The sequence below is a fragment of the Colius striatus genome, chromosome 1 (genome assembly GCF_028858725.1).
Source record: "Colius striatus isolate bColStr4 chromosome 1, bColStr4.1.hap1, whole genome shotgun sequence".
NCBI lineage: Eukaryota > Metazoa > Chordata > Aves > Coliiformes > Coliidae > Colius > Colius striatus.
Genome location: NC_084759.1, coordinates 42,657,362 through 42,670,801, shown reverse-complemented (window position 1 = coordinate 42,670,801; position 13,440 = coordinate 42,657,362). Strand labels below are relative to the sequence as shown.

The following is a 13,440-nucleotide window of genomic DNA, read 5'->3' as shown; positions in this document are numbered from 1 at the left end:
TCTGAAGGAATTTTTAATTCAGCTTGAATGTATGGAGCTACTTATTTCTATTAAATAATTTTAAAAATACATCAGATAAAGCTCCTGATGAGGCGTCAATTGCCTCCTGACACACATGAGACTCTTTCTGGGAACCTTCTGAAGACTAGCTTGCCCTCTGGGTAATCAAATGATGCATAACGCTCAATCTTAAAGGTCTCTTCCAGCTGAAACGATTCTATAACAACTTTTTCAGCTGAGACACTTATCATCATATAACCTATTTCCTCAAGATCTCGGAGTAAAACAACTCTCCTGTTCCTCTCCAAACTCCTGATCACTTAGAAAATGTGCTAGCACAGTTAGGTTACCTCTTTACAGTATACTCACATACAGAAGTTTTGAATTACTTTGTAAGCATTTCACACACATGGTGGGACTGTCATATGATACATAACATGTGGAAAACAAAGATATATTGTAACAAATTTAAAAAGCATGGCTATAGGGCTGGAAGCTCTTTTGACTCTAACCCAAACCTCTCCATTGGTGTCTGTAAGAAGTGCTCAGTAGTCAAATCTGCTTTTCTGAAAAAACACCAATTAATCTGTTGCTGAGCAGATGTGATGTAAAACCCTCACTGCCTTATGACAACTTCAAACTCCAGCCTTACTCTCTTCAGGTGAAGCTAAAATTATTAAAAACCAAAAAACTCAAACTAAAGAAAAACAAAAAAACCCAAACCCTAAGACAAAAAAAACCCACCCCAAACAGTTACAGACTGGAAGAATTTCTTGGCTGACCTCGCTTGGGCACTACAGTTAATGTAGGGACGAGTTGGACAACATATCTTACACAACAGCTGGCTAACTTGACCTCCTCGGGATTTCAAGCTTATCACTCTTGACACTGCTGAAGACCAGTTCCTGACTGCCTCCAAATCTTCCCAGCTATACCCTTGGAGCAATCCTCCACTAAAACAACATTAGGAAAGGTTTTGTGGATAATTAAAGCATAGCAGAGGTTACCAACCCTGCAACTTTCAGCATGAGGTAGGAATCAGCAGAGAGAATACCAGCACCCTGGAAAAGTGCCAAGTCCTTAAACACCACATTAGCGAGAAATTATGTTTCGGGTATGAGTCAAAGACTGGAAAACATGGTGCCATCTCAAGTATCTGACCTCAAAACGGTACAAGCTTTCATTCTGAAAACAGGCAGAGAGTATGTCAACATGCTGCTGCCCGATCCACCTACAAGAGATTTCTTTCTAATTAAAGCAGTTACGTGTCATTTCACTTTTTTTTTTTGTATTGACAGAAGGATTATTGCCAATTCATCTTTGATAAAACTGCTCATTTAAGACAGGAATCAATTTTTAACGTTTAACTTGACAAGTTTCCAGCAGAACCCTCTGAAACTTTTTTTTCCCGCAACCGTATAAATTCACCCTTTGTATCACAGTAAAAACCAGCTCACACTGTAACAGAGATGCCCCAAAATGATGTTTTTCTATGACACATCTTAGAACACCTGTCAAGTGTCTATATAGTAAAGCTCCACCTTAATCTCTCAGAAACTAGTAATAAAACTCCCAATAGGAGACACAGCAGTCCTGAAATTTGAGAATCCAGTAACTCTATTTCAGAACCAAACCACTGCCATTTCATAGGAAAGCTCTTTCCTTTGTAAACATGATAATTACTCCGTGCAATTCAGTACTTGGTTTGTACTCACAGCTTCCTTGACAGGAGATGTGACATTTGGTGACAAACACCTGGTTAATATTCACAGTGGCGAGACCAGCAGTCATTTAGGAACACCGCACCAGAGCCTCAGAGCCATTCAGATAAGTATCAGAAGTACCACCTCAACCTTTCAGATTTTATAACAGTAATCTCAAAACATAAAGGGAACCAATACCATCTACAGTTAATTTTGCTCCAAGATTAAAGTAACCTAGCAGTTTCTGTCTCGTGTATTAAATGCTGTAAATATTCATTAACAATTAGCTTGCAAGGAAAAAAAATGAAGTATTATTATAAATCAAATTTGTGCAAATCTTCTCTACCAGTCTTAACAAGGCTTAAGCCCTCACCCACAGTATTCATAACTGCTCATACTAGATTAAAAGAAGAATTTTTCCATAGGCAAACATTAAAAAAAAATTTAAAAAGACCATGAAGCAGCTTAGAGGGAGAAGGGGAGGGAGAAAAGAAAACCACAAAACTCACTTGACTGTAACTCGATTGGACAAATCCTGAAGATCTCCTGGGTGAAAAAGCTGAGCTTCTTTCAGTCCAATATTTTCGCACGCTTTCAGAAAAACATTTATATTATCCTGCGAAGAGAAGTAGAAAGCAGTTGCTTAGTTCAAAGCACTAAGCAGGTTTACAAGACGATTAGTGTGAGCCTTTAAATGTCAAAGTCCAGCTCACGGAAATAATACTGAAAAAGCAGTTTTCTGGTGCAGGCAGGCAGGCTGGGTTGCGATCCCGGTGACTGAGGGGTACGTTAAAGATTACCTGGCATAAGGCACTGGCGAGCCAGTAGGCAGCAGCCTCCACTTTGATGTCAGCTCTGATCAGCAAACAAACGCCCTCTTCCCAGCTTTGCACGACAAGCCTCACCTCTTGCCTTTAAAAATAACTCCAGCTACTGACATTCACCACCCAGAAACTCTTGGCAGGGGAGGAAGAAGAGGAGGGACGCACCGTTTCTATGCTCACAGACCGATGAGGGAATACTGCACCTGGAGTCTGGGTTTGGTTGCTGAGCAAAGCTCCGGAGACAGAAACCGAACTGTATTCAGTTTTTCTGCTTCCTTACTTGGGGGAGGGGGGGTGTGGGGGGGTGTTTCTCTCCTCTCCACCTTGCCATATGACACCAATATCTAACAAAATATAGGTGCAGTATATTTCAGCACCCACTTGCTGCACCTGCTGCAGATCAGCTGACTTGTAAGAGCAAGGTTAAAAAAAATGAGAAATCCAACAATATAGAGAGAGATTATACAACTTGCAATCTCTTTCCACTTCATAAACAATAGGCAATAGGCAAGAAATTCCTTCTCGTTAAGGCGGAATGCTATCAACAACAAAAGAATGTGCCCTCTTGTGCACTTGCTCTCTTCAGCTGGAAGCCACGGGAAAAGGTACACAAAGTTACTTAATTCATAAGCTACGTGCAGCCCTGTCACTCTAAGGGTAAGTCAAGGTTCTGGTATCAGAGTTTCACAGTACAGAAAAGCTTTGTTTCAGCAACTTTCTTTTTAAATTTTTTTTTTTGGGAGGGGGGACACATATAATCACTGGATGCAACAGTTATTCCATTATTTTATATTTATTCTTTAAAAAAAAATCCACAAGGGAAACAGACACTTGTCATACAGACTTTAAAAAGTAAAACAAACACTTTAAAATAAGTGAAACGAACCTAAGAATCTCCACAACCTTGTGTTTTGAAGGTCCCTAGGATTCTAGTATTTCTTATCACTCTGTAAACATGGCTTCATTCAAAGAAAATATTTGAACAAGGTATTCCCTGTGCATGCTGCAGGCTCTGTGTCACCACATCCCTAAAGATCCCAAGTATCTTACACCATAAAGGTTACTCCCCAAAGCCTGAGGTGCGAGTTGCCACAGTGAGGTCTGTTCTGCTGCAGTGAAGTGTGACACAACAGTAGTGGATGACAAGATAATGGCAGCAGATGGGTAGAGGGGTCTGGGAAGGATTAAGGATGGGCAACCCTGCCTCTTCAACAGCTCCTACAATACCCAAGAGGCTTCCTGCATTAGTGGCCAACATAGAACTTCATGCTGGGGATGCAGCCTCAGGAGGGACATTTACTTTTTCTTTCCATGCAACACCTCTTTTTCTTTTCCATGCAATATAGGGAAAGCCAGCTACCTGTGTCAGTTTTATTCCATTAATATTTGAGCACCAATACCCCAAGGACTTGAAAAGGCATTATTTCTTCTGTATGCAAGAGGCCACAGATTTAAGTCTTACGGGAAGAAGAAGATGAACAATTTGTTAAACAACAAAACACATCAGGACATTTGGGAGTCCAAGAAGTCCAAGAAACAGGCAGGTAAGGACAAAGAAAGAAAGCCAATGGAGTGGAGTAAACAAGTAGTTGCAAGGTAACTGAACATCAACTGAACTGCAGAAAATGAGCACATTGTGCAAGTAAACAAGGAAGAAGAGTCAGAGATTTAGCAAACTGGATGCTGCCTGCACCCTGAGCACAATGAAAATAAAGCAGAGGAGTTGCTCATCAGTGGCTGCTTGGCTGCACAACCACCAAATTGTTGGTGCAAAAAAGAATTAATTTTGAAGGTGTCACAGCAATTAAACTATCATATGTCAATCTCCTGCTAAATAACACACACAGGCCCCTGAGAAACACCCCTGCCAATGTGACACTAGAGCTTGCAAAAGGTGTCAGAGGCAGGAGGAGATAACAAAAGAGGCAGAACACAGCTAGTCACATCACTCATGTCCAGGACAAAAGATGGTTCAGAACCTGCCTTTTGCCACCTCCCAAGTCAGCAGTTTGATCACAGCTGCCATCACAATGGTGACTACCCCAGCACTAGCTCTCTGGTCAGTGCCTGAAACTGACCCCCAGAGCATCAAGAGATGACACCCAAAGGGCTATTACTCAGGTTTAGGTGTAACCTTTTTGACACAAAAAGGTGTAACTCCAACAAATTAGCACTTCCAAAACACTGTCCTTGACGGGTTATTCTTGACCATCCCTAATCATCATAGCAAGCCACTGAAGCTACAGGTCTCAAAATAGCTGGCAGCCATTTTAAACTCTACCAGAATAACAAACCTGAAAATGAATTTTAAACAGCACCACAGAAATAGCAGAGAGGGGAAAAAAAGAGACAAGCTATCAACCTTGCAATTAGATTTATCATTAGAAATGTGAACAGGGAAATTATTCAGTGATTAATACACTCTAATATAGAAACCATGAAGCTACTTCTTTTACCAGTATAATCCTACTTTAGTAACACTAAAGGTTGTTACCACTTCAGCTTCAATGGGTATACTGCAACCTGAGTCTCATCATGCTCCACAAAAATGGTTCTTTTTAGACATCCAGAACTCAAAAGCCTGGAGAAGGACAACACACCAGACCTATCTCCTGGTGACCACAAGTCACCCAAGCATCATACTTGAGAATAAAGGGTTTAACATCTGTGTCCACAACCTTCCTCTGCCACCAAGGTGTTCCCAACCTCTGTAAACAAAGGTAGGCTGTTTACATTTAGGAAAGATTCAAATTAACCAAGTTGAAGAGGGCTATGACAATGAAGGAAGACAAGGGAACTATATAATGAGAACTTGGTTCTGTTATGCCAATAAAATGGAGCACTAGAGGCAATACCACTATCAGCTCAAGCAAAACCAGCATCAGAAAAAACAAGAGTAGAGAAGAGCTGCACAGTCCAAAAGCAAGGATCCATGGTCAGACAGATCAAATACATTTATGCAGGAAACATAAGGTTTCTGACCATTAAAAGAGAGAGCTTCTGAGTTAACAGGGATAACAGGGACAGAAAACAACTAGGTGATTTTAATACAGAGCTCAATTGGTACATTTCCGTGACCATCTGAAGTTGGAATGAGCAGAATTAGAGGTTTCAAATCACAACAAAAACAAAGCCTAAAGTCTCAACCACAGAAATATAGTGCAATTCATTTCTGGTATGTTATTATTACTTCTAAGTGTTTTGGTGGGAGGAGGTGGAAGGAGGCTAGTGGGGAGACTGCTTTTTTTTTACCCCCAGTGTGCATGATAAAACAGATGAACATTTCAGACGCTTCCAGTACAACTTGAGTTCCTGACACATCATACAGACTGAAATGCACAGCACAGAACGCTGACTAGGTAGAGGTATTACCATTCAGCATTTCATTTTTGTCTCAAACTTCAAAGTAAACCACACCCAAAAACTCTGCAAAGTCGTAACATGGGAGAGATGGAGCTGGCAGTGGGAAGCAGGTCACACAGGAGCAGGCATTTAAATATCACTGTTTGGGGGAATGACAAATGACACCGCATGCTTTCAGGCATGCACCTGCCTTTCTGGTCTCCATGGGCCATAAGTGGCCACAGAACCTTCCCTCTGTCTGTGCCTGAAGCATCCTAGTCTAACCAACAGTGAGAAGGAGCCAAGATCATAGAATCAGAATCATAGAATGGTAGGGATGGAGGGGACCTTTAGAGATCATCTAGTCCAAATGCCTGCAGAAGTAGGTCCACCTAGATCAGGTCACACAGGAACATGTCCAGGCGTGTCTTATAGACCTCCAAGGAAGGAGACTCCACAATCTCCCTGGGCAGCCTGTGCCACTGCTCCCTCACCCTCACAGTGAAATAGTTTTTCCTTGTGTTTAAATGGAACTGTTTGTGTTCCAGCTTCATCCCATTACCCAATGCCCATATTGAAAACAAGAATGTGGTTCATGCCCTCCCTCCAACATCCTAGCAGAGCAAAGCTGTCTCTCATCCCTGCAACCTCATAGATATGAGGTAAGAGCTGAGTTTTCCCATTCCTTCCATGCCAGGCCCCAGTACTGGTTCTGCTCCTAGGCAAGGGGCAGAGGAGTCGCACCAGAGCTCTACACCTCCAGCAGACAAATGCAGTTGGAATCGCAAAGCTGCCACTGCAAGGCTGCTCATTCCCATCACTGTTCTCCAGACCACAAAGAAGAAAAAAGCCAGTTACTAGATGAGAAAACACCACTCTCCTTTAAAATATAAGAATTTTTAAAATTAATTAAAAAATATAAAAATACATATTAAAAAATCTGTGGGATTGTGAGTGGCAATGATGCTCTGTTTGCACCTGTAATGAGCTCCTGAACTAGAGACAAAAGTGCAGCTGTGCTACAAAAAGCAAGACAGACATACAGTGCTGGTAAGGTGGTGGTTGTAGGGAAGTATATAGGTTCCTCAAGACCTAAGAGAAAAAAACCCTATAAAGGCAGAAAAAGAACACTTCTAAGACAGAAGGAAGCATCAGCATAAGCAACAAAAAGATGAGGGAAAAGATAAAAGAAGAGATGCAAAAAGAATCAAGAAAAAGAGTTGAAAGAGCTGACCTTAAATAGGAAAAACACCCCAACCCACCAACCCAAGAAGGGTCGTACAATGCATAAAATGCAAAAAGAATTTAAAAAAATCTCAAGCAAAAGAGCTTAGAGGTGGAAGGTAATTAAGAAATCTCCACATAAGAATGTGTAAATAGCATATTATTTTGACTACTTATGTACAATGCAGCATCACTGTAAATTCAGCTTGTATATTTGAGCTGCAATTTAATTAAAGAATAAATCCCTCATTATCATGATTATCCGGGTGGGGCAGGAATATTAATTTAAACAAGTGTGTAAATGCATTTGCTTTCTTTAGGCTGCAGTCATGCTGTGTGGTGAGCCTGTCTTCTCCCTAGTTAACTGTTTCTCTGAAAACCTACACATGTACCAAAACACAGCAAGATCTCATACAAGTTACAGCACATCTTTCAATTCAGTCAGCATCTGGAAGAAAAACAATTTAATTAACACAGCATTTTTCTGTTTTTCCTGGCTGCATCAGTCAATAGATGTAGACAATCCATTGTCTCTTACTCATGCAAATACTCAGTCTCAGTTAAAGTCCTTTTACTGCTATTCAAGCTCAGGTTTTGGGGGTTTTTGGGGGGAGTGGTTTTGTTTGTTTGTTTGTGTTGTTGTTGCTGTTGGGAACTTCAGAGTTTTTTTTTTTTTTCCAGAGTATGAAAGAGAAGAATGGGAACAGAATTTCATAATGGCACCCTATACTTGCATGGCCGTGAAACATATTTTCATTGAAGTATTGCAGCATCATCCAGGCTGTGAATTGGTGCCAGAAGTTGTTTTCAATTCCTAGGCTCCCAAAAGAAAAAAAACCACCCAGTACCTACAGTGCCTAGCAACAAAAACTTTTGACATTTTAGGAAGAGACTGATGTACATTTTTGGCTAGAGAATTGTGAAAATCATCTGAATAGATCATATTAACAGACATTTTTCTAAGTACTACATCTATGAATTAATTTCAAGTCACCTTGAAAGCTTACATTCTTGTCTTCTTCAGCTCTGCGTTCACAACCAGCTCTCTTTATCAGCATCCTCATTCCCTAAATTAAGGGCTTATTTCCATTACAAAAAAAAAAAAGGGTTTTTTTTAATGTAGAAAAATGTCTTTCAGAGACATGGCATTAAACTGACCATTAAAACTGGCTCAAAGCAGATTACTATACAATTTAGAGGTGTGTTTTCCAGTGGCATAACTGCACAGCTACATATTGTTTATATTCAGAGGTGGGGTGGGGGAAGAAACCTACATCAGGAGCTCGTTGAACAAGTCGGGTAACTTGCTCTTCCTCGGAGGTACGTTTCGGTTATTAGTGTCGGCTGTGGGTGCAGGGTAGGGGCAGAAGGCGTGAGGGGGAAGCAAGGGACGGAGCTGAACCAACGCTGTGGTCTGACCACAGGCCTGGAAGCCAGGAACTCCCAATTACGACCTTGGCCTTACAAGTCATCATCCCATCTATAGACTGATTCCAGCTCCTACAGCTCTTTGTATTTCTCAGAAGGCTGCTAACGGGTTTGACTTTGAACCAAAAGGAGGAAAAGCAGAGGGTGAAATAGAGAAATGACTTTTTTTCCCTCTTTCTTTGGGCCCAAAACAAAAAAATAATAATTAAAACAATCATCCTGTAGGAATAATTTGACTTACTGATGACCTCAAGGCTTCTGTTCAGTAAATTATCCCACCTGTAACGGCGTGCACAGAGCACTGCATTGGACAAAGATCAGAAACGGTGCTAATTGCTTTGCCACTCCCCTCCATGTGCCCTTTGCTGTTTTTCCACACCGTGTAAAATAATAAATTACTGTGATCTTTGACACAGGTTTCCCTGCCCTAGCTCTCTGCACAAATTAAAGACACCAACTCTTCAACAATTCACTTCCAGCCTTCCTCTCAAAAAGCGGGTGGTCCTCCTGCTAGGATACAGGAATTAAGCTCCATAAACTTCATAAACTCTCCCATTCCCTTGGTGCTCCCAGTATCTCAACAATTGTAAGGCATAACCAGGAAGAGGAAGGTTCCTCAGCACCACTGCAGTTCACAGGTATCACCTGAGCTCAGCCATTACATTCTGAAGCAGCCTTAGATAAGAAGCATTTTGGTTTTGGACAAAAAGGCTCCCTCAGAATTCAACTCTATCTGTGACAGCAGCAACAAGTCATAGATATCTGTAAGACCAAGGTATGTGTTGAAGGAGTTTGTTTCTCAGGTTCTGTCACTCCCCACTGCTGTGGTGTAACAGCCAGCAGATGACCTCTCTGCCCAGCTCACCTCATTCCCTGCAACCTCTTGTGCCACTGAGCTCCACGGTTTCTTTCCCACAGGAGCAATGCAGTTAAGGAAGATACACTACAGAAATTAATGGGTTCTTTCTGAAGCAAGACTTTGGAGTTGACAGCTTTTGAGGTGCCTGACACAGGAAGGGACCAACTGTCCCCAATGACTCAAAATCCCTCCCATGTCTCTTACCATGCTACAGCATAACCTTTGTTATGACATTACAGCAACAAAATGTACCAAATAAGCCTTTTATAGATAAGAGAGTATCAGGTTGTAAACCACAGGTGTGTTTCTGGGATGTCACTGCTACCAAATAAGGACAGCTGGAAAGGAGAAGAGCACAGCACACGGGCATCCTGGGCAGACATGCCTTGCTAATCAAGACAGCTCTCTGCACTTCACAGCTTCATTCCAGTTTGGACAAGACAAATGGAATTTAGCTTGCCCACTTACAGGCATTCATACTGTAAAGAAAGTATAGGCTCTGAAAGCCAGCATGGAATAACCATCCCAGGCTCTTTCTATGTTTAGACAAGCCTTAACTTTCCCACCAGTTACTTGCATTCCAGTCAAAAAAAAGAGTCAAGTGATGTGTTTTTCACCCCAAATGCTTTTTACAAAACAGACTTTACAAGTGAAGTGTGTAAAATACTCCAGTGCCAAGTCACCCCACTACACAGAACTGGAATGACAGTAATCCACTTAGAGGTGAAACTCCCATGAAGCCTGATGAGTAAGTAAAGATCCCTTGTTCTTGAAACACAAAGTTTTGGCAGAGATTGCCCTTTTTCTTTTTTTTTTAACTTCACCTGTTTTATAATTTGTATACACAAGTCTTTCTGTTTTGCTCACACAGGTTAACAGTATGACATAGATGAAATTCAGCTTCTCTGTACACAGGATCTGAAACACAGCAAGTTGCCTCAGAACTTCAGTTCACATAATCCCAAATTTTAGATTGTCATTTAGCAATTCATTCAAGAACTTGGAAGTTTCCTCTAGCTTTGATTCCTTCAGCAGCAAGAGAAGTAGCATCCTACTAGACTATTTAACCCTTGTCGACTTTGTGGGCTCATCCCTTCAGATCAATGAGCAGGTTCAGAGGCCTTAATGCCATGCTTCCTCATGTCTCTCCCCATCCTCATGCCCTGTAGAAAGTGTGCTTGGTTACCACAGCTGCAGTGTCTTGGCACCCTCACAGAAAGCAGTATTAGGTGTTGGCATCGTATTTAAGAGATTTTTTACATACATTGGAGGATGCTTCAGCATGGGCACAGTGTCTCTGGAGGTATTCAGACAGGCATTAAAAGATGTGGTGTGAGGATTTTGTACCAAACAGAAGAGTAAGTAGCACAGCTGTACAGCTCCAGCATTGATATCACAGAAAAAACTTAACCACTGCTGTAATTAACATCTACTTTCTTTGGAAGTTGCCATGAATGTTAAAACACCACATATCAATAAAATTCTGACAAGCCAGAGAAAAGGAAAAGCACTTGTAGCATCTAGCTCACGAAGATTTAACACAGATAAACACCAACTGCCGTAAAAATCTCAACACTGCACCTCCTTGGCAAAGGGAGAACTCAGATTATAAATGTCATTCAAGTATGATTTAAGGCATGTACCTTTTCTGCGTGGTTGACATTTTTTTCCAGGTAGGAAGGAATGTTTCTTTACAAATGCAGAAACAATCATCAATTTAAAGAAATAAATATAGCACACAAATGACAGAGTATACTACAGATTACAGCTGATGGAGTTGATAAATGGAAAATTTTTGGCAGTTCATTTGGCAAACATGTTTATGTATTTTGTTAAGTGCTGGCAAGTTGAGGCAAAAAGGGTCATACTTTTTCAGAGCTTTAGATGATCAGGGTACTGGAACATCTTTCTTACGAGGAAAGGCTGTGGGACCTGTGGCTGTTTAGTCTAAAAAAGAGGAGACTCGGGGGAATTTGTAAATTAATTTGTAAATTAATATTTAAATATTTAATATTTACAAATATCTAAATGGTGGGTGTCAGGAGGTTAAGGCATCCCTTTTTTCAATGGTACCTAGCAACAGGACAAGGGGTAATGGGATGAAGCTGGAACACAAAAAGTTCCACTTAAATATAAGAAAAAAAATATTTTACTGTGAGGGTGACAGAGCAGTGGAACAGACTGCCCAGGGAGATGGTGGAGTCTCCTAGACCCACCTGGACATGTTTTTGTGTGACCTGATCTAGGTGATCCTGCTTCTGCAGGGGGGTTGGACCAGATGATCTCTAGAGGTCCCTTCCAACTCTACCATTCTATGATTGCATGATTTAGTTTAAGGCAGGAGGAGGGATATAAAATCTCCACATTAGAAAGTCCTTGCTGCCAATCATGTTACCTTACAGTTAATTCACAAGAATTTTAAAAGTCATTAATTAGCATTTTGACATTTCACCCCAGTAACACACTCTCATACTGCTTTTGATTCACAGGGGCAGGTACAACACTTACCATCCCCTGGCAAGAGACCAGGGAGAGGAGTTGAACCACTATTTCTTTGGGTCTGAACCCATGTAACTTCTCCCCATTTATGTCTCCTAGCTGCATTTCACTTCATCATCACCCACCCAAAACCTGTCAAGTTCAATCCAGCATCTGGGTTTCATTCTGCCCGATCGAAGTCTGAAGCAGCTACTAAAAATGTCACAAAGAGTTTACATCAACCTCCCCTTTCCCCACACCCTACATTTCAAAGTGTTTAGGCAGCAACAGAAAACAATTAAAGGAAATTCAGAGCTAAGGCTGAAACATGCCATATGTTTTCAAGCAGAAGGGCACAAAACATCAGCAAACCACTGCCGAGATTACATACTCCCACTATCAGGCATTGAAAGACTACAGAACAATGTCATCTCTAACTATTAATAACCATACTTCCTTTCTAGAACACAACCCTCTTTTTTTTAATTGTCTAACAGAGTTATTTCATACAAGCCACATTCTTCTTTCCCATAAGATAGCTGAAAGATTACCAGAAATGATTTATAGTTTCACATACGTTCCTACCAGGTGTTGCAACACCCCTGACATTTGCTAATTCATAGTTTTAGGTTCTTACAACTCAGGTCAGAAATTTTATTTGTTTGTTTGCAGTTCAGTCGATGAGAGAATCAGACTGAGTCAAAATTTAATCCCCAGGCTATGCTGATTTACTGACTGACCTCAGGAAAGCCACTAAAAGTGCTTCTACCCACGCTCTGTTATCTTCCAATGTAGAACTGAAACCATGGTAAAGAGCTCTTTGTGAAGTACTCTGAGATCTCACCTTTTTTAAAAAATTATATAAAGAGGTAACATTTTTCTTAAATTCTAAGCATAATGATCAGGTTTCTAAAATACTTCATAAATTTACAAAGAAAAGAAAGTCACAACTGCCTATTTTCTCTCTTAGGGGAGGTGGGGTGGGTGCAGATTTTCATCTTTCAGTTTGTATGCCCATCCTTTTCCCAAACTTGAAGCAGCATCTCTTTTGGAGTTTGAAGTAATGCCAACTGAAACTGAAATTTTTCATAGCAGCATCTGTTTCAGAGTTTGAAGTAATGCCAACTGAAACTGAAATTTTTCATAGGACTGACAAAATCTCACTAAAATTTGTTAAGTAAGAAATTTAACACATCATTTGATGGTTACATTTGAAATACCACGCTTTGTCACTTCCCAGGTGAAAAGATATTTTTCTCAGACTAAAATAAATTCTTTTCTTTCCAGGAAACTTGTTTGAGCACTTCAGCTGGACCACTGATCAAAGAGAAAAAAAAAATTCCCCTCCTATGTAATGCTACTTGTCAGAACAAAACTAGATACTTAAGGTGTATCCTAGTCACCTGTTTGGAAACAGTCAGGTAGAAATCCTCATCTGGTTTAAGCACTTTAAAAATCTGAAGATGTTACTGCACTTACTTAAAGCAAAGCAATAAACATACCACTATACATTAAAATGCTTTTCAGTATTTCATGAAACTATACCATTTGCCAGAGCAGGCATATTTCAAGTTAAGGCTGA

General features: G+C 40.6%; 1 protein-coding gene across 6 annotated transcripts in view; it reads right to left on the bottom strand.

Moving 5' to 3' along the window:
* Positions 1–13,440, bottom strand: part of LMO7 (LIM domain 7) — a 133,490-nt gene that overhangs the window by 71,894 nt on the left and 48,156 nt on the right. For all 6 annotated transcript variants that reach the window (XM_061995618.1, XM_061995578.1, XM_061995594.1 and 3 more), the window contains exon 4: positions 2,213–2,319. In XM_061995618.1, the coding sequence (XP_061851602.1) occupies positions 2,213–2,319 (107 nt within the window). The remainder of the gene's footprint in view (positions 1–2,212; positions 2,320–13,440) is intronic.